Source organism: Tasmannia lanceolata, unplaced genomic scaffold (genome assembly GCF_043159265.1).
Source record: "Tasmannia lanceolata isolate RefF3 unplaced genomic scaffold, GAP_Taslan_0.1 ptg000018l, whole genome shotgun sequence".
Classification (NCBI taxonomy): Eukaryota; Viridiplantae; Streptophyta; class Magnoliopsida; order Canellales; family Winteraceae; genus Tasmannia; species Tasmannia lanceolata.
The window spans coordinates 2,413,372-2,437,320 of NW_027518695.1; the positions used below are offsets into that span (position 1 = coordinate 2,413,372).

The 23,949-nt window shown below is 37.8% G+C and overlaps 2 protein-coding genes and 1 pseudogene across 3 annotated transcripts; 1 reads left to right on the plus strand and 2 right to left on the minus strand.

The window, feature by feature from the left end:
- The first annotated feature begins 1,620 nt into the window (after positions 1 to 1,620).
- LOC143851644 (CDP-diacylglycerol--glycerol-3-phosphate 3-phosphatidyltransferase 2-like) lies at positions 1,621 to 12,975 on the plus strand. Its single transcript, XM_077361120.1, has 7 exons — positions 1,621 to 1,941; positions 6,289 to 6,386; positions 6,506 to 6,556; positions 6,693 to 6,806; positions 11,605 to 11,661; positions 11,981 to 12,066; positions 12,180 to 12,975. The coding sequence occupies exons 1-7, from the start codon at positions 1,653 to 1,655 to the stop codon at positions 12,298 to 12,300; spliced, it is 816 nt and encodes a 271-aa protein (XP_077217235.1). The 5' UTR covers positions 1,621 to 1,652; the 3' UTR covers positions 12,301 to 12,975.
- A 44-nt stretch (positions 12,976 to 13,019) lies between these two features.
- Positions 13,020 to 15,246, minus strand: LOC143851643 (pentatricopeptide repeat-containing protein At5g66520 pseudogene; annotated as a pseudogene).
- Positions 15,247 to 17,212: 1,966 nt separating this feature from the next.
- LOC143851646 (LIM domain-containing protein WLIM1-like) lies at positions 17,213 to 23,930 on the minus strand. 2 transcript variants are annotated; one of them, XM_077361121.1, is made up of 5 exons: positions 23,631 to 23,930; positions 20,379 to 20,496; positions 20,261 to 20,304; positions 19,982 to 20,071; positions 17,213 to 17,884 (listed from the first exon to the last, which is right to left on the minus strand). In XM_077361121.1, exons 1-5 carry the CDS (start codon positions 23,763 to 23,765, stop codon positions 17,675 to 17,677), a joined length of 597 nt encoding a protein of 198 aa, XP_077217236.1. In that variant the 5' UTR covers positions 23,766 to 23,930; the 3' UTR covers positions 17,213 to 17,674. The 2 variants fall into 2 exon arrangements, with proteins under 2 accessions (XP_077217236.1, XP_077217237.1); XM_077361122.1 differs by having other exon boundaries at positions 20,400 to 20,496; positions 23,631 to 23,927.
- Between the last annotated feature and the right edge of the window lie 19 nt (positions 23,931 to 23,949).

Here is a 23,949-nt window from a genome sequence, read left to right on the forward strand (position 1 = left end):
AAGAGAGATTCTCCGACCCCACTACCTTGCGAGAACTTCCACCAGCCCCCAGGTGGCTATTGATCTTTCGGAGCCAGCTCCATTACAATCTTCGGCTTGTCGCATTGGTTGTAATCGAAAGAGGTTCCTGGAGCAAAGATAGATCTCGGAGCTTTGCACATGAGTCTTCAACCACATCAACTCACATACAATATATGTGTCATATATGACTCTATGCTCTAACTTTTGCAGTGGATCCACCTAGCACAGTTCATTTCTAGCTATTCCAACTAACCAAACTAGCACTAATAAATTTATTGTTTGCCTACCAAATTTAGATCACGCGCTATCCTGAATAGCCAACAATGTCAATATTTTCCCATAGACAACGCGATCCTCCTTTGCCAAAAACAATCTTTAAATACCTTAAAATTCTTCACACTACTCCTCAAGTATTATGCTTGCGATTCTCCGTAAACTGACTCACAACTCTATGGCCCAACAACAGTCAAGTATATGAGTTTCACAACCAACCGTCTATACTTGGTTTTAACATCCAAACTCACACTTGGTTCCCTTGAAGTATCAACTGGTCTAGCATCAAGCATTTTTTATTCATGAAGAAAGCCTGTTACATATATCTTTTGAGAAAGGGTAACACCTTGCCCCCGACAATTTTTCACTTCATTATAAGAAAAAGTACCTCAACTGCTCTAAGTCTTTAGTGTGCAAATGTTGCCTAAATGTAACGCAAACCCATGTCATCTAATCCTCCACAAATGTGATGAAATACTTAAATGTGACGAGAATAAGTCTCATTCACAGTATATGCTAGGGAAACGAGAGTAGGAGCTAGAAAGGGACCGAACATTGCAAGTGGCGTTAGCAACCCCATGGATTTTTGTATTCTCATTGCAGGTCCATGCTCGGTGGTGCTCTCGGTCTCTATATCAATTTCCTTTTTCGGAGGGCCTTGATTTTTATTGCTAACTTTGGTGTGGCTTTTGAGGCAGTGACATCCAAGTCGCCCTCTAGCCAACATAGAAGGGTCAAATTTGGGTTGGGGCGAGTTGGGACCTACAAATTAAATTGGATTTGTTAATTTAATTTAATTTGATACAATAATTGATATAATAAAAGTTAGGGCGATGATATTTTCAACCCGGCCCGTCAAAACTGGGAGGGTCCGGGTGGACCAGCGGGTGCCCGTTTTTCATGTTTCATTCTTTTTCCTATTGGGGTGTTTTTTATGCTACACGTGGCAAGATCTTATCGCGGGAGGGGTGTGGTTTCGTTACCGACACGCTCCAATGGCCGGTGGTCCCACATGTCAACACGTGTACTATGATTAGCTTATCCGTTCGGAAAAAAAATTCATGGACACGGAGTTCCGTGAAAGCCCTGTTCCAAAAAAGAAAAAAAGAAAATGATATATTCCACGGGTGACCGCGGGTCGACCCAGGTCCAAGATTAGTGACCCGTAAAATTTTCCGGACCCCGGTCCGTTTGCCAGGTCTAAATGTCTAATGGTGGGGCCATGAGGCTGAAAAAGAGATGAGCTGATGAGACACGTGTAAGATGATCCGTAGGGCCTTTAGAACAGGTGGGCCACCACCACCACCACAACCCAAAAAGCTTTTGTTTGTAGGATTATTGCAGATGCATAAACGCATATGATGGCGAGGGGGGAGGGTTCGGGGTCCTTGAAAAAGAATGGGATGGAGAGACTGTGGGTGGGTTTGAGGTTAATTTTATTGGCGGGTTTTGCTGAGAAGAAACCTGTTTCGGGTAAGATAAACAGGGGTCGAGGGTTAGGAAAGAGAGGTCTCATATCTGAAATGGGGTCTGAGATTAAAGAACGTGATGATGATCATAATCATCAAAACCCTCCTCCTAGATTACTCACATTGCCCACGATCCTCACCATTGGCCGTGTTGCTGCCATTCCTCTCCTTGTTAGCAGTAGGTTTATTTTTATTTATTTTTCTGATCAAGATCTTATCTGACTCTAATTCTTAGCTATCTGTTTTTATATCGATATTTGATTAAAAATGTGATGTGGGTTTTCTTTTTCTTGATGGTGGGGGGCTTTCAGGAGTTAGATTTTGATTGATGTGGGGATTTGGATGTTTTGGGTCCTTTTATTTTCCTGTTCAATTTCATATCTAGTTTGGTTTGTGAGTTTTTCTTGAATTGGGTTCCATTTTTCTCTCCTTTCTGCTGGATTTTGATGTTAATTTTTTATTTTAAGTGGTTTAGGGTCCCTTTTCGTATTGAATTTGGATACATGTTGCATTTTTTGATTTTTTTTTTGAATTGGGTCTTTAATTCTTGGGATGTGGCTTTTAAATTGAATATATATATTTTTCATTCTTTTCTTTTCTGCGTTGGGTTTTGATTGAGGCAGGGGTTTGGATTTTTTGAAGTTTTACAAAAAATTTATTTTTGTTATTTGGAAGAGGTTGCTGTTTTTTGCTATTATTATTATTATTATTATTATTATTGTTCAGAAGTTGTTGGAGTCTGGGTTGTGGTAGATCCATTGCTCAGAGAAAGGAACTGGTTGGATTTTTTTTCAGGGTTTTTGTTATTTTTCACTGATTGAGAAATAAGGGTTTTGGTTATTCCAATTTGGGTTCTGCTTGTCTGGAATTGGAGTGGCATTATGGTTTGTGCAAAAGAATTGTGTTTTACATTTTTATTTTGCAATGTAGGATTTTTGTTATTAATTTGTGGAATATATATTATTAGAGGGCCTACTGCATTCTGATAACGATTCCTTTTTCTTTTTGTCATCTCATGCAATTTCATTTTTTGGCCAATGATGAGCGAATTTCTTTTGAGAAGGGACTGATACACGGACTTGAGCTTTAGAGTTGGAAAATAGTGAAATCTACCTCCTAATTTCTGTGATCTATATTGCCTCTTCTAAGAAATTTGAAACTTGGAATATAGATTTTAATTTATAGTTCTCACTGTCACGAGATTGGGCAGAAGTAAAGTGTCAATTGCAGTCCTTTTAAACCTTAATGCATTTCTGATTTATCTATTTAGCATGCCTTGAAAAGAACAAAGAAATATCGAGATTTACATGTAACACATCCATGGCTGATCAGCATGAACGGTCCTTAACACATTGACATTATTAGAGAGACATGATGTCCCCATTGTCTGCTCATAAGATACAAAAGATTCTTTTGCTTGTCGAGGCATCTGAAATCCCAAAAGGGTTATTACAATTTCTATAGGTCAGTATTTGTTTTTTGAATGGTAGCAAATATATTAATAAAAAGGGGAACTACATCCGGCAACTGAGATGGTCGATACAACCGAAGAAAACAACCAAAGATGAAATCAGAAATACATGAGAAAATATCTCTCCCAGAGGGATAACATGAACAAGAGAGAAAAGGCTCAAGGGGGAAGAAAATCAAACCTATCCAAACTCTCCTTGGATACCTCGTCCCTGGAAAATCTATCAGCGCCACCATTAGCTGACCTGACATGGTGGAATGAAATACTTGAGTCCTCCATCGTGAATCTCGTCAAAATAAGGGCAAATTTCCATGGGTAGGCATGGGAGCCCTTAAGCCACCAAATTACAAAGAATGATGGCCTGATGTACAACTGTAACCTCCGCCTCACTGGAATCAGTGATCCCTATGGGGCCTGAGAAAGCCCATCTCACTGAACCACTCTCATCTCTAAGGATTTAACCTACGCTTGCCAGTCCCGGGTTTCCAATACTAGAACCATCAAAGTTGAGCTTTATGTAACCCAGGGTAGGTGGCTTCCATTCCTGCGATATTGACTTCCCTACTCTGAACTAAAGCATGAGATAGTAAGGGTGGTCACTTTAAAAAATAGGAAGTTGTAGGTACTCTTCACACACCCTCTAAATACTCTAGCATTCCTCTCCATCCAAGGTCAGTATTTTTTTCCTCAACTTTATCTTTTCGTATGGTCTAAAACTTGAAGAGATTTAGGTACCTGTGACTATAAACAGGCTGTAGGATTCAACAATTTTGGTCATAATTATTCTTGGATTCATTTAGTTTGAGTCTATGGTAATGAATATCCGACATTGTAGGATGAAAATGAAGCAGATAGACCATCTCAGGGTGAATAAAATCATAAAAGTACTGCACATGGGGCTTTAAACCTTACTTGGCATTCTTTGTAAAGCCTTTGTAATGGGGACCATCCATCGCGAAATCCAAGAACGAGAGGGATGTGATTTGTTGGTTCAAGAAGTGTCACACCAGGGCCCACAAGTCCAAGCAAGAGAGCTGCATGGTTGAGGAGGGGTAACATTGTCTTTTGACAAATTGATTTTGGTCAAACTGTTAAAAGGGGCAGTTTCCATAGTATAGTCTTTCTTATGTCTTTTGTTATCTGTCAATTTTCATTTTCAGTTCGAACCGTTTGTTTTCTTTCTAACCCACACTTAACTTCATTAACCTACGCTTCTTCCTATCTTTTTTAATATGAAAGCTCTGCCCCTTCTTAAAAAATTCTGGATTGAGTCTTAACACAATTATGTATCCACGACCAGTGTGTTCCATAGGTCCAGTTCTGTAGATTTCAGAAAAATCCCTCCAACTTTGGAAGATTCCTTCTCATTCCTATAGTTTCTTGGATTTTGTTATCTTCCCCATAGCCTTCCTTACATCACTTCGAAATTCAACCATGTAACCTTTTCATTCAATTGACTGAAGCCTGGGATCTACGTAATCGAGATTTTAATTCTCGGGTTACCTGCAATAACTTGAGGATATTGATATGGTAGGAAGTAAAGTTAAACAACCTTGAGATCTTCTTGTACTAGAAGTTGCTTTGACTACAAAATCTAGGGTACACTGGTTAAATTTGATTCAAGTAGGTGAGGCTGAATTTGTGAGTTTTTTAAGACTCATCCAGGTTGATCAGAACCTCAATTGAGTCCATTTAACAGAAAAGATCAAGAATGCCACCACCCGGTTGAGACAATGATTAACTCGCTGATTTAAATTCCGATTTTATTAGAAAAATCTTAACTAGTTGTTATAAAAAAATTGATATATGATGGAATTGAGAGTCTGGTCCAAGCTCTGGGTACTGAAGTTTTTAAAATTTTGTTCTGCCTTGCTCCACACCTTGGGATTAATGATTGCACCACTAATGAGCTAAGCATGGTAGGTTTATCCTTCTTGTCGAAGGACATGGATAAAATATGAGTAGGGATTAAAAGGGTTCCCCTAAATGTAATTAGGTCGATTAATGAAGCAACCAACCGCCCATTTAGGCATAAAATGGAAGCTTTTGGAAATTAAGGATTGTCTATTGTAAAGGAAGAGTAACAAGTCCGCCAAGTTCTGATGGGAATAAATGAATTATAGACCGCTTGGCAAATAAGGGGCCACAGTGCGTTAAAATACTGCACTATTTTTATTTTCCTCTTTTTTGGTTTTGTGGGAATCTCTTTTAAAAGACCAATTCATTGTGTATTTCATTTCGGCCTTGGCCTAAACCGAAATATTTCGGCCGAAACGACATGTTTTAGCTGAAATTTTAAACCTTGTACGAGTGTTGGAATCCGACACAGGTATCCTGGATCAGACCAGAAGAAAAGAAGGTGGAGTTTCGAATTCGACAAACCTCAAAAAGAATAATTCGTGTATTCGCAAAAATATTTTAATTAATTTTCAAATTTTAATTAACAAGTAATATATTGAATTATAAAAGTTTAAGTAAATATATGTTTTCTTTCCATATAAAAAATTTTCTATTATAAAAGATAAAACTCAAAACATGCAGTAATTATAAAGTTGTGCTAGTAGTATTCAGGAAAAAAAAAAAAAAAAAATAGACCTAAAAGTGTCGTCATGAATCATGAAGTATCAGAATCCAAGACATGTGAGACACAGGTACTTTGCCCATTTAGAAGAATCCGTGTAACATATATGCTTGTATATTCTTTTGTGTATAGCCGAACCTTGATGAAGGACTTTCTCACAAAATTAAGGAGATCAAATTTGACCATGACCACTAGATTTAGTCTAAGAGTAGATAAAGATACGGCCACTAAACAATTGTTACAGTATCCATAATGTAAAATTGTATGGTTCTAAGTTGCTAGAATACTGAAAATCTTTCCATGCTCATGTTCCTTTAAAGTTACAAACCTCCAATAGGATGTGAGTGCGACAAAGTTGTACTTGTCAGACTTTCTCTATCCATAATTATATTGTCTTCACTACTTTGTTTACATTGACTATTGTGTTAAATCTGTACATTTGATGATGCTGACATGTTAATTTTGCTCACTAGCCTTTTACATGGACGGTTGGTGGGCTACAACAGCTACAACAAGTATCTTTATTGCAGCGGCAATTACAGATTGGCTAGATGGGTACATTGCTCGAAAGGTATGCAGATTCTTAATGTCTTTGAGGTGCAAATTTTGTAGGAGCAATTGTTAGACCCTTTTGACTACCCATTTTATCATAATGTAATTTTTAGAGCTAATTGGTCCCTTATGTGTCAGATGCGGTTAGGCACGCCCTTTGGTGCATTTTTGGATCCTGTAGCTGATAAGGTTTGTTCTTATTCTATAAATTATGTATTTGTCGTCAGGGAAGGTGTGCAATTTTGGAGTCTGAATGAAGAAAATCGTTCACTCATTTTCATTTTTCTTCGGGACTGTGTTTGATTCTTTTGCTTATTGAATGCAGCTTATGGTTGCTGCAACATTGGTGTTATTGTGTACCACTCCTTTGGAAGTTGCTGTATTTGGACAAGTACCATGGCTATTGACTGTACCGTCAATTGCTAGCATTGGTAGAGAGGTGATTTAACAATTCATTACCATTCGTTAATTTCAATCTCGGTCATTATTTTGCAGTTCCAATTGTGGATTAAAATATTTGCATGTGGAACCTTATTTTTACCATCTGGACCAAAAGTTAGCTATATTAGAAGCTGATATGTATCTTTGGTCCCAAATAGATAACAACATGACTGCATATTGTTGATTTCATAATGATATAACTGACACTTGAGATGCCTTTTGTGATGGTCCCTAGCAAATCCCTTTTTCAGATGGGTATGAAGCAGTGTGCCTAAACATTCATTTGGAACACACTTGTTTGTTGCTATACATAGGATGACATGACATGAGATGTCAACTTGGTGTTTATTCACAATGAAACCTAAATGCTAGAAAGTGCAATCGTAAAACAAAAGTTTATGCATTCATGGACAGTTGGGTGGGGCTTTTGTTTTTTGGGATCTGTTTTTTTAGAATAGTTACATAGCTCAGGGGGCATCTGTGAAAGCAACGACCCCCTCCCCTCTCCCTTCACCATTGTGGGTGAGGCTTTGAGTAGACTCTCAATAGGGCAGGTGACAGATTTTTTAATTGAAAGGATTTGTCGTAGATGGCTCAAGCCTTCCTATTCCTTGGTTACAGTTTATATACAGCACAAATCTTTTGTGGGACGGAAACAAGTTCTACACCTAAGATGCATCCTTAGTTGGTCTAAACTAGTGTCATCCTTCAAAGTAAATATAGGACAACACACTATGGTGGGGGTTAATATTGTGGAGAATAGAGTTTCTACATTAGCAGATGCGGTATGATTCAAAGAGGAGAAGTCTCACCCATTTTGTATCTTGGTTTATTCCCTGGGTTGGGTTACCAACTTAAATCCTTTGGGACTCGATTGTTGACAGGTTAAGGAAACTTGCATATTGGGAGTGTAGTTTCTTATCTTTTTGTAGGATCGTGGCGCTTACCAACTATCCCAAAAGCAATTGCTGATGGGAAAGGCGCTACCATTATCTTTGTTAAGAGTCCAGACCAGGGGGCATTGCTGGCACAAGGCCTAGGAGGACCATGTGGCCAACCTCCGATCTGGGTCCAGTAATCCACCTAGGCCAACACTTTTGGAGTAAGGATCGCGCCTATAGAAGCTTCTCTATCAAATCTCCCGATGATGTATGTCATATTGATTTTGAAAAGATAAAGGTAAGATCCTCAAGCACGTACAGCTTTCAAAAAAAAAAAAAGATCCTCAAGCACATAATTAAATGGAGTGTGCAAATTGAAAGGCACCTATTCCCCTGGAATTCAAGCTTTTTGTTGGACAACTCTTCTGGAGAAGATTACAAGCTCGAAAAATTAATTAAAAGGAAGTTTCAATTGGATAATAAATGCTCGTTATGTACCATTCAAAAAAAGAAAAAAAATAGATGCTCGTTATGCCAAGAGGGTGAAGAATCTGGTAACTACATTTTTGTCTATTGTAGGGTGGCACATTTGGTGTTTTATTCAGTTCTTCATTGGTTCCTCCTAAACTGGGCCTTACGAAGCGGCACCTTGGATTATCTTACTGGTTGAGAGCCATTCAGCTTGAAGATACAAGAATAATCTTTTGGGGTACATCTGTTTATAATTTCTAAACACCATCTGGATAGTGAAGTGGAGCAATGTGGCAGACAGGTGAAGTGAAAGTGGAAGCTATTTTGGGAGTCATTCCAAGGAAAGTGAAGTTGGGTGCCATTATCAAAAGGGAACCCAGCAAATCCTATTTTTTCTCACTCTCTCTACCACAATTGGTACCAATATCAAAACAGCTCTGTTACCAAGCTCTCCACTTCCCCTCCATCACCGCCTTTGATTTTCTGAAGATTCAACTTCTGTTGCAAAAAATGGCGAAAATATCAATCAAATTATGGTTCATCGTGTTATGTGGATGTATCCTGATTCCTGATTGTTTTTTTTTTACCAATTGAATCCTGATTGTTTTGTCCATTATTTCTGTTTCCATGTTATGTTCTTGCCAAGAAATATCTGCCAAAAGTAGTGGGTCAAATCATCAAATAACCCCAGATGGTCGATTGCTAAATTATTGATTTATCCCAAAGATCAATGAAACTACAGTGGGTTGCATTGCCAAAATGTGGGTCTCTGGTGTTTCCCGTCTTCGTTGATTCAGATCCCCGCTCTTGGAAACTAGCACCTGTCAAAGAATGTGAAATCTTCAGAAAAACCATATGGAAGATGGGAAAAGATTCACGGTCTTTTGCAGAAAATGGCATAAAGATGCATTAAGCTACACTCGATTGGGTCATTATCAAGAAGTAGATTGTTTGGTCTCTCCATTTTTGCCTGTTCTTGGCAACACACATCTGTCAAGAGAGGTGGTCTCGTACAGGTCTTCCGTTAATAAAGAGAATTCAATCAAATGAAGATTTTTGGAAAAAAGGTAGGTCGTTGAATCTTGGAAATTCTGAAATTTTGCAAGTTTTTCGTGGTTGATTAGTGTCAACTGTAAAGACTCTAATGAAGCGTAGGCTAGTGCTCTCCTTATGGGTCTTCTTATCTTCGTAAAGATGAAGGGGGTTAGCAGCTTTGTGGAAGGGGACTCATCTAATGCCAATCAAGTGGGCATCTACTTTAAGAGTTGGGCCCATGGAGGATTGTGTATATTACTGATGAAATAAATGATATTTGTATTTTTTTAGCATACTTAGAGAGGGTAAATGTTATAGCAGATGGATTAGCTAGAGAGGTGTAAATAGTTATATTTTATGTGTAGCGCAATATCTGCTGTTGCTATTTTCTTTCTTTTAATTAATACATTCCGTTATCATTTAACACACACACACACACACACACACAGTCATACACACAAAGAATGACAGTGGGATGCATTTTTTATATGTCCAATCTGGATTTTATCGTAAAAGATTCCTTTTAGTTTTCTCTCTTAGTTCATTGATTTAGGCAAGCAGCATCATACTTACAGATTGAAATTCTTCAACCCAACAATATACAATTACACAGGAAAAATTATTGTTGAAACAGAAATTTTACAAGACCTTACAACAATCAGGACTTGAACTTCATACACCAGGCTAATAAATATTAGCAGTTTTCCGGTGGTAAATGGTACAGTTGTTAAGATGGCAAACCACTGCAATAAATTTAAAAACCCTGTTTTAGAAATTTTATTTATTTTTAATTTATGTTTATAATGAATCATTAACACGTGAAAAACTTGAAGGGAACTGAGTGAAACTTGACCAAGTTAAGGATAAAAGAAAAACAAAAAAAAGGAAGTTTAAAATAGTAAACACAAAAGTGAAAAGATAGATAAGCTTGAAGGCCCTTGTTTAGTAAGGAAAGACGCACTAGGACACATCTCCATTTAGATTCTTCTGGAAGAAAGCAATACTGACTCTAGTTGAGGACCAAAAAAAAGACAAAAAATGTTATAAATGGTAAAATCGTAATTGTATAAAGGGAAACCCTGGTGTATATTGTAATCGACAAGGAAAATAACTGAAAATAATAAAAATGGGAAAACTTGCGATTTGTGATCTTATCTAAGACTGTGGGATTATGAGTTCATTTTCTACCAGATAGGAAGAGTTGTTGCACAAAATGTACTTCTAAGTAATTATCCATTAGATCCTATATCTACATATATGGAGAAGAAATCATGTGAAGGTGATTCTTATTTGTGCAAGTAGCACTTTGAACTTGGAATGGGTTGTGTCACTCAAGATTGGTCATTCCACTACTATTTATGGATTCATCATGAATAATTCTGTTTTATTTCATGGCCTATTAGAGAAAGAGATGCTCAATCGAGATCCTCATACTCGGAAAAAGATTCTTGGCAATTTGATAATAATTGTAGAAGGTTAGGAAGATGAGTAATCCCTACTCACTCTAGCCCTAGGCTGGACCCTCATCCACCAATATTTCTAAATTTGAATTTTGACTGTTCTAGCCTCGGAAACCTGGGTCTAGTTGGCAACAAGGTCATTTGAGAGAGAGAGAGAGAGAGAGAGAGAGAGAGAGAGAGAGAGAGAGAGAGAGAGAGAGAGAGAGATTATGTGGGCATTTAGGATTTGTTATGATAATTCATAATTGTGAAGACCTTTTTCAACGGATTTGATAAAAACTAACTGGTTGTTAGATTAATCTCAGCCATTGAATTTATAAGTTTTAGATTTTAAGATTCAACGGTTGGATCCTATTGAAATTTTATTTACTTGAAATTTTATTTACCTTAGATCTGAAATTGAGTGGTTGGATTTGGTTCTATTTTCGAAAACATTGAGCCAACTCTAATATGGCTAGTTTATGGTGAAATTTTTTAAGACCCAACTATTAGTTCTTCTTCCCTCATTGGTCTTCCTACTCAATAATCTCTTAAATATATGTGCTCGGGACAAGGAAAATGAGACAATAAATCTATGAATTCTTATTTCTAATATTAAAAAGCAAGTTTTTGATGGTCGAAGTAAAGTGAATCATATTTTGATTTGTTTCATTAGTTTCTTCTCGATTTCATTCATGCTAATAAATATGTTTTTCAATGACATTTTCTGTTGATGCAAGAAAGCTTGTACACTTCTATCCTAGGAATTTAATGGTACATCAGAAAATAGCTGGTTTAGTAAAAAGCAGAAAGCTTTCTGTTGATAGTCAACGTCGGAATGTATGAAAATCCAATTTGATTCCATAAAATCTACAATTAGGACATAATTTACTTTTTAAGTTTTCTACTAAGTTTGTCTTTATGTTTTTTCCCTATAAAAAAATTTCACTATTTGCATTTTCTTTTATAGATAACAATGTCAGCAGTACGAGAATGGGCTGCATCTCAGAATAGTAAAGTTCTTCAGGTTCCTTTTCCTACTTATACCATTTCAACTGCATAGCTTTACATGACGACTTTCTTTGTTTATCAAATTTCTAGGTGGAATGATAGTGATCTTTGCAGGTGGACAGAATTGAGCAATATGTCCGCATTTTTTGGCGCCCACGATAGGACACCCATGACCAAAAAACTATTTCCCATGGTGCGGTATGGGTCCCATTGAAGGCGCCAGTGATCATGCACATATGGCACAATTTTGTTCACCCATCTAGATTGCTAGCATTCCTCAAGTTCTAGTTGTAAATTTATCACATAATCGACCGTCCAGTAACAATTATTGGCAGTCTGTTGCTGTGAATAATTTGGGGAAGTGGAAAACAGCCACACAAATGACGGCACTAACTATCCTTTTGGCCGCCCGAGACACCAGGTTCGTCGTCATCTTTCTCCTGCTCATAATTATCTTCCATGATAAGTTTTTTTTCCAGCGGTATGTTGGAAAAACATTTAATCTGCTGCTCATTTTTTGGCTGTGGAATGCAGTCTAATGGGACCAGGCATTCTAGTTGCTTCTGGTGTTGTTTTGCTTTATATATCGGCTGGGCTTGCCATCTGGTCATTCGTTGTATACGTAAGGAAGATATGGAGAGTATTGCTCAAGTAATTGCCTTTCATTTTGAGTTGAGCTGATGGGTCAGCATGTTGGGGTTGTGTCGAGAACGTTTGGAATGTTGGTCTTTTTTGTTTCTTTTTTGCTTTCAAAAGTGAGGGAAAGTTGCAGATTTCTACAACCCTTGTCGGGTAATTTGCATTATGCTGGGGTTACAGCTCAATCGCCGAAAATGCAACCATCTGTGGAATGGAAACTGTTGTCCAACACTGCCCGCTGTTATATATATTAGCCTCAACTGTTCTTGAGGGGAGGAATGGGTTCTTTGTTTTTCTTTTGGTTATAAGTGGTGCTCAAGGCTGACCCCTCAATGACTTGCAGTCTCAAGTCATTACAGATCGACAGTGACACTACTACACGAGGTGATTTGCCAAATAGGCTTGGTTAATCATTATATTGTATACTGATTCGAGCGGGATTGAAATTGATTTCCGATAAATCTTGACTCTGTTTTGAGAATCAAATAGGGAGCATTTGAATGTAACATCATGGGTTAGCATACTTCTGTAGCTAGGAATTTATTATGAATATGTAACATGGGTTGGCATTTTAGAAACATTTCTTTGGAATAGCTGGTGATATATATATTTAGGAAGTTATCATGAATGTGTAACATGAATTCCAAATTATATAATGGGCAGACTGATGTTCTCACAGAATTTTTTTTTACAGATGTGTCTTCTCTTTTATTATTTGAAGGGATACCGTTTTGAAATTTAAGTGGGAATATGTTATTATTTGTTTCTATTTTTACAAGAAATGCAATGCACATTGTATTTAATACACATGCATTACATAGGAATGCTTTAAATTTGAGCCAAGCAAAACACTTGGGCATAAGAAGAAAAAAATTAGATGTGATTTTTCCATGGGAGATGGAAAATTAACTCCTCCCATTACAATAACTGTAAGACAATGGCCCTTTTGTTACCAGTAATCCATACAAGAACAGTTTCCTTCTTTGAAAGTGTGGAAACGAGATCGATCTCTCACAACAATCTCTCTTTCAAAAACTTCAGAAATGGCTTTCATCAGAGAGTGACAATCTTCACATATCCTCAGATTCTTCACAATCCGAATGAGACTCTCTTCTTGCGTGCACATCAGCCCAAAAGCAATGGCCAGCTTCTCACTATGCCAAGACACAGCTTGCTCTTTCTCCTCCTCACTCAAATCAAACAAAACTTGCTTTGTGTTAGCAACATAGCCTCCTTCCAGACTTACCCTTTTCAACACTTCTTTCAACTTGCCATGTATCTCTACAATGCGAGGGTGCAACCGATCGGCAGCAAGAAATTCATGAACAATGCCATCCACCTCAATCGAACTACAACCGGGTTTTGATTTGTTCTTCCTCCCACTCATCTCTTTCCTCACTCTATCAACCTTGTCCCATCTACCAACAGATGCATACAAATTTGAAAGAAGTGTATATCCTCCACCATGAGTACTAGGATCCAATTGGGCAATGTGATCTATAATCTGTTCCCCAAGACCAACATCGCTGTGAATTCGACAAGCACTAAGCAAAGCCCTCCAAATAATGATGTCTGGCTCCATCGGCATGCTCTTGGCAACTCTAAAAGCCTCGTCCAAGTGGCCTGCACGACCGAGAAGGTCGATCAAACAACCATAATGCTTCAGATCAGGGTCAATACCCCACAAGTGATTCATGTTGTAGAAGATCGAACAACCCTCGTCTACCAGACCCGAATGGCTACATCCATTTAAAACACCTAGAAGAGTGATGTTATCCGGATTAACGCCTTCACCTAACATTCTAGAGAAAATTCGAAGAGCATCCTTGCCATGTCCATGCATCGCTAACCCTGAGATCATGCTAGTCCAAGTCAAGATGTCTCTTATAGAAATGTTATCAAAAATTCGATTCGCACAATCTATCCTCCCACATTTCGCATACATATCAATAAGAGCGGTAGAAATGTTAGAACTCTTTGGCATTCCACTCTTGTCTATATAAATATGAACCCACTTCCCTTGGTCTAAGGCCCCAAGATGAGCACAAGCCGATAAAACACAGACAAGAATTGCTTGGTTAGGCTCCACCTTTGCGCAATGCAACAAATCATGAAATTGTTGCAGTGCAGCATTATATCTCCCTTCTTCAACATAACCGATAATCATAACCGTCCACGAAACATCATTTTTCTCCGGCATCTTATCGAACAACTCACGTGCGATACCCAATTCACCGCACTTGGCATACCCACTAACAAGACTGGTCCATGTGACTACGTCTCGTTGAGGCATTTCATCAAACAGTTTCCGGGCATCTTCCATTCTTCCAAAAACAGAGTAAAAATTCACAAGAGAATTAATTACAAAGGTATTGGATTGGAACCCATTTCTTAGTACCTGCCCGTGAACACATTTTCCATCTTCAGGCATCGGCCGACGTGAACACGCAGTGACCACAAAAGTGAAGGTGTAATCGTCTGTGGGTCGTCCAAGCACGAGCATTTGGCGGAAGAGATGGAGTGACTCTGAGAAATTGGGTGTCTTTGAGTAGGCTTGAATCATGAAATTCCAAATAAGGGTGGGTGGTAGACAAGGAAAGCAATCGAACAAGAGCCTTGCATAGATGAGATTGCCCAAGGAGGTGTAAGAACGAATAAGGGTTCCAAGGAGAGAAGTGTTTGGAGAGTAGAAGGGTGTTTTGATGATTTGGGCGTGGATTTGTTTGAGTTGGAAGAGAGTTGAACATTTCTTTAGAAGCTGGGAGAGTGGTGTGGCTGATGAATTTGGAGTTGGTCTGTAGACTGCGGGAAAGATTGGGGAGGATGAAAAGAGAAAAGTTTGACCGTTGAGCGATTTGAAAGATGACAGAATTTTGATTTTGAATGGTGAAAGGAGAGTGGGTTGTGAGATCATATGCATTTGGAGTGCACCATGATATGATTCATCCAAGCAAATTTTTTTGTAAGGTTTCATGCAAGGAGAAAAAGGAAATTTTAATATTGTCAAGGAAAAGTTTTTCCTTGGAAAGTGAGTTTTCCAGTGTTAAGGGGTAAACTCATTTTCCATGTTTTCTCTGTTCAAAATCGAAAAGTTTGAAAACCCCTGGAAGTTTATTTTCCATTTGTAACTCCCTAGAAAACTCCCATGTCCCAACCAAAAAAAAGGTTAGATCCAGGGAAAATCTATCTTGGAAAGTTTTTTCCATGGACAATAAGTTTCCCAGCCTTTAACTAGCTCATTTTCCATGGAAATTGTTTCCAACATCAAATATTTTCCCTGCATTTTAGGAAAACTCCAACCTTAAAAGACCCTTGGATGTTTTTTTGCATGGAAATTTATTTTTACCTAGATCCAAACACCCCCTTGATACTTCCCCACCAACTAAAAATAGAATAAAAAACAATTGGCTTTACAAAATTGTTTACATTCAAGAAGACAAGCCAGTCATTTGGCATTGCAAAATTATACTCCCCAAGTCCAAAACCAACTACACTATAAGTGGACTATTTTAATATGAGGAGAAAATTCCTTAAGAAAAAATTCTCCTTAAAAAATCCATCGAAATATAAATTCCAGGGTCTGGTAGGAATGAAGTTTTCCTTGGAAACAGGGATCATTTTGGTTTCTGGAAAATTTCCATAGAAAATGAGTTAGCCAGATGTTGAAAACGGACCCATCCCAGGGGTGTCAGTGGACCCAGATGGTCCCATAGATCCAAAGGATCCGAACATTAATGGACAGTATTTATGATACAAGTATAACAATTAGATCGAAACTGTGTTCATTGGATGATTGGATCCATATCCTAATGTCCGAAATTATTTCGGATTGGAAATGGTTCCGTCCACAGAGAAGCAAAATGATCATCCCAGGAAATATTGCTTTATGATTGTCTTAGTGGTAACTAAGTTAGAGGGAAGGTTTATGTTATTCAGGCATTAGTTTGTAAGCATCATGAAAGCTAGGTACAAGTCCCTCAGTCCTTTTCACCACTACCTTTAGTACCATCCATATCACTCGCTATTGAGCAAAACCAGTTCTTTTAATCGATTGGAACATCACGTAGTTTCCTGGTGCATATGTAAAATACCTAACCCATAGGTGTTACTTGTTAGGTTAGGACCTTTAAACATGTCTCCTACTAAGTTGGGTCCCACCTAGTCCTATACTTAGGCAGGCCCCCACTTAGGCCCTTAGGATTCCATTATGCCCACCTAGTTCTATACTTAGGTAGGCCCCTCTTAGGCCCGTAGGATTCCATTATGCTTCTGCATCTGCCATTCTCACCAGCTCATTCTCTGACAGCTTTCACTCTGGCCTTTTTTTTTTTTTTTTTGGTCCCATACCAGGTTGGGTCACACCTAGTCCATACCTATTTAGGACCGTAACAGCAGAGAACTTTGTAACCCATCTCTGCAGACTAATTTTTTTCCACATGCCACCAATCATTGATCAATTCCTTGATGAGCGATGATAAACTCAAATTGAACCAGCAAAATGAACCTGATCAATTCCTTGATTGGCTATGACAACTCAAATTGAACCAGCAAAATGACCCTGACCGTTACATCTATACTCTATTACACAGCTGTTAGGGCGATTACACAGCTACACGCAGTGTAGTCCATGAAACACCCATAACTGCAGCATAACTGGAGCTTTGAGAGCGCAAGGCCCTATTTGTTTTGGATCTTGAGAACTGATTGTGAGTCCAAAACTGATTAGTTGACTCAAATTTGTATTATTAGTTTGGTTAGGGTCAGGCAGATGTAATTGCTGCAACTTTAGTCTATGGCCCATCCGCCTGGTGACCTGCAGGATCAATGGCCCAATAGCCATACACGTTAAACGTGCAATACGGATGATGAGGTTGTGGCATGGCAGCAATTTCAAGTATTAATTAACACTATGAAGCAAAATAGCAACATTGCAAGGAAAAAAGATTATTGACAGCACTATTATTACAGAGAGGGAGGACATGGTTAATCATCCAACAGACTACAGAAACCACAACTCCCTGCTCACACACAACAAATACGCCATTCTATCAAACTCCAAAGCACAGCTCCCAACCTACAGACAAGAAGTTCACAGCCTACAGAAGGCCTGTGCTCACACTGCTTATTGTAACAAAACAACTGTCCTATTATTCATTCAACTCTCACATCTCAAAAAATTAGCTAGAAAGTGAAACTTTGGTTTGAACTTTGAAGTGCATTTCCTAGAATTCAAAATAGACAGCCCATAACTTACATACTTTCAGTTACCTCCCAACTCATGCTAGATGTGATGATGCTATGCCGTTGCATCCGACGAACATGACCTCCGAAAGAAAATTCCATGGAAAGACGGACCGGACCACTCGAGAAATGAATATGCAAGACTTGTGTTACTCGGACACTGTGTTCTCAGTCACCCCTTTAACGTCTTCATGTTTGCTGAGCTGGCTGAAATTTCCCTTCTCCCTGAAGAGCTGTGTGTGATGATGCTTACAGTAGAGTCTGCCCTCGTGTGCAACATAGTTTGATGGGCTGATTACGCAGCCCCCATGGGTACATTTGAAACAAGGCCGATGGTATGAGTTTCCATCAACCGCTACCTATAAAAAGCAAAAAAAATCCCTGTAAAAAAACACTCTACAAAGATCCAATGGACGAGGACTTGAAAAAAAAAGGAATTAAGTCAACTTGGTTTTATATTCTGAATGAGATTAGTGATTTCACGTTTACAACTGTATAATTATTCTTTACAAGTGGTGGAAAAAGCCAATCGTCTCCCAAATTCAAAATAAATCCTATTTCATTCGGATTACACTTTTCCCATTTGCGAACAAGCCAAAAAGTATAATGTGAACCTCCTTCCAAAGAACCAGAAGATACCAGGTTTCCAGACAAGTTCATGATAATTAAATCTGTTTCAGCAACAAATAATGCCACTCTTTCCAATAGTCATTATTATTCCTAATAGACCATGTTAAAGGGTATAGGCTAATCAGGTATGGCAGAACAGAGGATGGCAACCTAAAAGGAGCAAAGAATATGGCTACAGAAATATGTACTTATGTTTTCAAGAGGGTGAAAATCCCATAACAAATACATGGCTTCTTTCTCTCCATTTTCCTCTTTGCTGATTTCTTGGGGTGCATATAATTTTTTCTTGGGCATAAATAAGCATATCCAACATGGGATTTTGCTTCCAATTTAGTCTCTAGAAGGGAGAAAAAACTGCAGTCAGCATTGAAGAAAAGAACAGTTCAACCACACCCTCTATAGTCTATATCCTTAACAGTTCACCTACTCCGCTAGCTTCTCTTTAACATGAGAGTTCCATTTTCTGTTCCTGCTAGGTTCCAAGAGCCTATCTTTCATGAGCGTGTCAAACAAGTTAATGTTGATTGTCAATTTCTGTTTCTAATGTTGAATCTTAATTGCCACATTCTTCACACAATCACATATATTGTCCATTCTATTCACATTTAGAAAGCTTTAAATATCATTTCCTAAGACATTTTGAATTAGAGAGACCGGGGGGGGGGGGGGGGGGGGAGGGGAGAGGAGACAAACTTCAGCTTCGATCTGGATTTTGTGTCCATAAAGTGGAAGTACATTGTAGAAGTTTATGGAACACTATGAAAATCTTGTAAAATCATGGAAGTTCATGGAAATCCATGGAAACGATGAAAATTTAAGATAAAACTTCAGAAAATACTACGATAAGCACATATACACACCTAGAAACCATCACATAAGTAAGACAATAATTCATAATGGTTTAACAGGATCAAACACCTAGTGACATGTGCTTCCGTTCAAGTTTGGAATAGTAAATTTTTTTTATTTTTTTTTTAAATATAGATATTTTATCTGCTTTGAAAGCTGATGACTGTTTCGTTTCTTTTACTTTTCACCTTACTCATCTTATTAATAGAATAAACATTAATATTTCCTAGATATGTAAGGTAATTTTTTGTAATGTGGGTGAATAGCAAGGAATCAAACTTCGAACTTTGGTCCCACAGAAGTTGGCCACTTGGCAACAAAAACTGATGTGTCGGTGGAAGTTTAAAACCATGAGAGAGCTATGGGGTAGACATATTACATGCTTATACCAGTAGTTTGGTCATTAGAGTATAAAGGGTAGATTAGTCGTTCTTTCGCTAATTCATAGGGATCACAACTAATGGGTTCCCAAGCCTCCCATTAGCGAGCATTGCAGGCTCAATAAATTTTATTATTCAAATTTTAGAGCTCAAGGTGCCTATTTTCCAGCATTATCTGCTTCCATAAAGAACAAGGTTACTTTATACACAATTGATTATAACAGGTGGCCTATCTAAGTTCTTAAAGCATTCACCACCATAAACTTTGGCATTATAAGAATATAATTGCTAATATATTCTGACAAAAAATTATTTGTAATGTTATACAAATTTTTTTTTAAAAAAAACATAAAATATGTCCAAAATATTCAATTGAACTGGATCTGTATTAAGTATTGACACTTAGTCCCAAATTCAGATCAACATCCACTTTCCATAGTCACAGCTCAATTTCTCATGTCGAAGTGACCAAGAGAAATTAATGCAGCCTCCACAAAATTTTAAAAATTCATGAAATAAATATGACGCTTTTATCAACAGAATACATCTTCTGAAATCCATATTGATGATAAATGAGAAAAAGAGATCAAGTAATACCTTCTCGATTGGGTACACAGTTTTCTTGCAAGCAACACACTTGTCTTGAGTTCCAGCAAACATACTTGACACCTTGTTGTTCGCATGGCCCTATGAGTTTTATCAAAAACAAGAAACAATTCAAGAGTTTCCTTTTTTAATTTTTTGTCAACATTCAAAGGTTGTCCTAAGAGATGCCACTAAGATGCTTGGATTGATGACATTAAGAATAACTCTGAACTTCACATATAATTGAATTGGTAAGAGAAATGGATTCATCAAACTTGAATACTGAAATACCTCATGTTCATTAGCTTTGTCCACTTTGACATCTTTTGGAGCACCTAGTAAAAAAAGCTAGAGATCAGCTTCGAATGAAAACAGATATACAAAGAAATTGGAAAGATTGAAACCAAACCGTTAACCGGTAGCCAGCCACCTTCAAAACTTTTATCCAAACTGCCAGTCCTCTTGAAGAGTTGGTCAAAATGAGGCTTGCAGTACAAAACACCCTCGAAGGAGGAATAGTTACTGAGCTGCAAAAAAATAATTAAACATTATGAAAAGTAGGAACTAAAAGATAATGCACAAGATGCAGATATCTCTCATCATTCTCAGATATGATATGATAATAAAGTTTGCAACAAAGAGAAAGAAGGTTCTCTGTAATAAATAAACAAAAAGGTAGCTTCTCAGAGCACAAATAAAATTTCTTACCACAAGAAAACAACAAATCTGCACATAAATAAGTATCTCAACATATTAAACTGCCAAATGAGAAGATCACCAATGAATATTCTAGATTTCCAAAATTGCCTATGAAGAACTGGTGAGCATCTTAAGGGGTCATTTGGACGTGTGTAACTCAATTGCAGTCATAAACCAATTTCACCTAAAATAGATTTCAGCTAAAATATATTTACAATTAAACGGTTTAACACTGTTTGTGTGGCATCCTTTATTTCTGCATAAATCTAATTACACCAGTTGGATGGCATTCTCTTAATTTTCATGAAAATTGTTTAAGTGTTGTTTGGCTAATAATTTCACAGACATTCTTTGTTAGCAAAATGATTTGGCTAATCCAATGGATATTCTACACTAAATTTAACTTTTTGAAAATTATGTAAGTCCTAATGGGCCCAGCTATTAAAATGTTATAGAGGGCTGCTAGGAAAACACAATCTCCTTTACATTACCAACATAATCCATAGAAATGTGCCAAATGTCCACGAGACAGAAAAATGGTCAAATTATTGGGAAAAAAATCATTATGATGACTATGACGAAAATACCCAGACTTCACAAGTTAATTAACGTGGATTTTAGAATGAGTTTCTGAAGATCAGTGGCAATCCTTTCACCGACTGACTGGTTTGGCGCTGTATGTGCCGTGCGGCGAGACTCCAAACAGCACTGTTGCTGTCCGGCCACAGATGATGGCTACTAAGATAGGGTATTGTTTTAAAAATCAATCCCTGAGATAGGGGTATTTTTTGTTATATCCACCATTGCACTGCTTATAAAAATGGAATTCCATTTTCAAAGACTTTTCAATACTAATGATTTTAGGAAAGAAGTGGGCGGTAGGTTAGAGAGAGAGAGAGAGAGTGAGAGAGAGATAACTCACTAAATTCATTTTCTGCTTAAATCGAATTCAGACTGCCATGGCCAGAATCCTTTTACCCCAAAAATTGATGAAATGTCTTACACCCTGTAGATTTCCATGACAACCAGCCAATCCAAACTGTGGATACCAATTTCTGCAGAAATCGATTTCATCGGGAGATCTTTTATGTGCATCCAAACTCTACCTTGCAGTCAATTGATCATCCCATTACCTATAAGATCAGTATTAGACATTGATACAACTCTGATACTAATGTAAGCAAGACACTATTTACTAACCAAAAGGATTAGGATATAAACCAGTGGCTTTTTCTCTCTTTGCTATGTAGATGAAGAATTGGCGGGCTTAATGTCTCATACGCATGGTTCTCGTTATAACCAAGATTCCATAAGGGTGAGGCAGTTTGATTCAAAGTGCTCTTGATACACAATTAGACTCGTGACTTATGACATGATAATAATGGCTGCAATAGAGAGCAGAAAGGTATGGAAGTCATCTAAAAACCAGGAGAAATTTGCAACCTAGCAGATTGTCCATTTCTATTCTGCATCACGCATAGCTTCATCAATTTCTTGAGGAGATGGAATTCTATTCCGAAGGCAATGCCTAGAGTTTATATCAGTGATTTATGGGTGAGTGGACATCAGATAATTTTCCATGTTAGAACAGTGATGACAATATTCTGTTCAGATAGGACTCTTCTCAGCAAGCTTGGATCTTTATTTTCTTATTTCAGCTTCTATAGTCATTAATTGAGTATGGAAGTGACCTTTGCAAATGCTTAATTAGGGTTTTACCCATTCAAGGGGATCATGGATCAACAGATTGTCTCTTTCCAGGCATCTAGCTGGGTCTTTCTTTTATCGTTCTTGGGCTACATCCTTATAGATAGGATTCACGGGGATGTAGGTCACATTTACACTTGCTAGACCAATGGTGCTCCAAAACTTCTTCAAGGAGCATTCCTTCAGCAAGATTAAGCCCAAACCTACTTTTATTTTTCACGGTGTCAAAAAAAAAATGGGCTCACAAACTCATCAGAAAATACCAACAACATTCATGGTACATGTTTTCCTCCAAGAGTCAAAAGCGCATCCATTATGGTATATGGGCCTAGTATAATAAATCATGCTTAGTCTTTACATCCCACATCTTGATCCATTATCTGCAAGTTCGGAGCAGCTAACTATATAGGTGGGAACAATTGATAGGTGAAGAAGATGCCTAGCTCGCAGACTCATGTTCCTAGTGGGCAGTGTCCACAAGTAACTTATATTAGCCATATCATCTCTTCTAATTGAGGTGATTAAAACCAGTCCTATTTCCACCAGCAGGCATGACTCCTATCCACTGTGAAAATGGATGAGATTTTTCCTCAACAGAAGCTTGAACTAAAGCAGGGTGAGAAATTTTCAAGAGAAAACCTCATGGGAATCACAGAATCCTCTCTGTGAGCTCCTACAAACTCATTATAAGCTATCTCGGCTTCTTGAGCAACTGAACGACAAGGTCTTCTCTGCTAAACCCGAAAGGGGAAGAGAATTAAACAACAAAATAACACTATTAATCAACATGAGTACCAGGAATCCATCTGATCATGAATAACTATGCAAAGAACAAAACGATTACTAACCCACAAAATAACACTATTAATAAACATAAGTGTCAGGAGTTCATGTGATCATGGACAACCACGCAAAGAGCAAAACGCCCTAACAGCATCAAATCCCATATAAGCAGCAAAACCAACAAACACCCCCAATCATCCAGCCATAAGAAACAAAAAAGGAGAAAAAATTAGGGCACCCATCAAACAGAATCAGAAATATTCCATCAAACATTAACACTAAACATGCAAAAAAGGCACAAAATCACCATACACCGAAAATAAATCTACAAGGCTCACTAAACCAAGTAAAACCCATGTAGAGTAAAACAAGGAAAGATCACCATCATGATCAGAAACAGCAGTAACAGTCGAAAATAGAAAGAATCCAAATAAAAAAAGAAGAAGAAAGATAGAATCCAAAGACAATATACCTTGAGGGTTCCCTTGCAGTGGTAGCAACGGAAACATGCCTGGTGATAGACTTTGTTGTCAACAGTCAACTGATCCACCAAATAAACAGTCTTTTCACAGGCCTTACACTTCTGTGTCGTCCCTGCAAACGCCATTTTCTTCTATTCCCACTTTCTCAGAGATACAGGTATTCTAACTAGCGTTTGGAAATAAAAATGAAAAGAAGAAGAAGAAGAGTGAAAATCAGAAAACAAAGATGTAAAGAGGAGAGAGACAGAAAACGTTGAGGACGGAGAAAGCCTGCCTGGAATCCAGCTCAGTCAGTCAGATATAACGGCT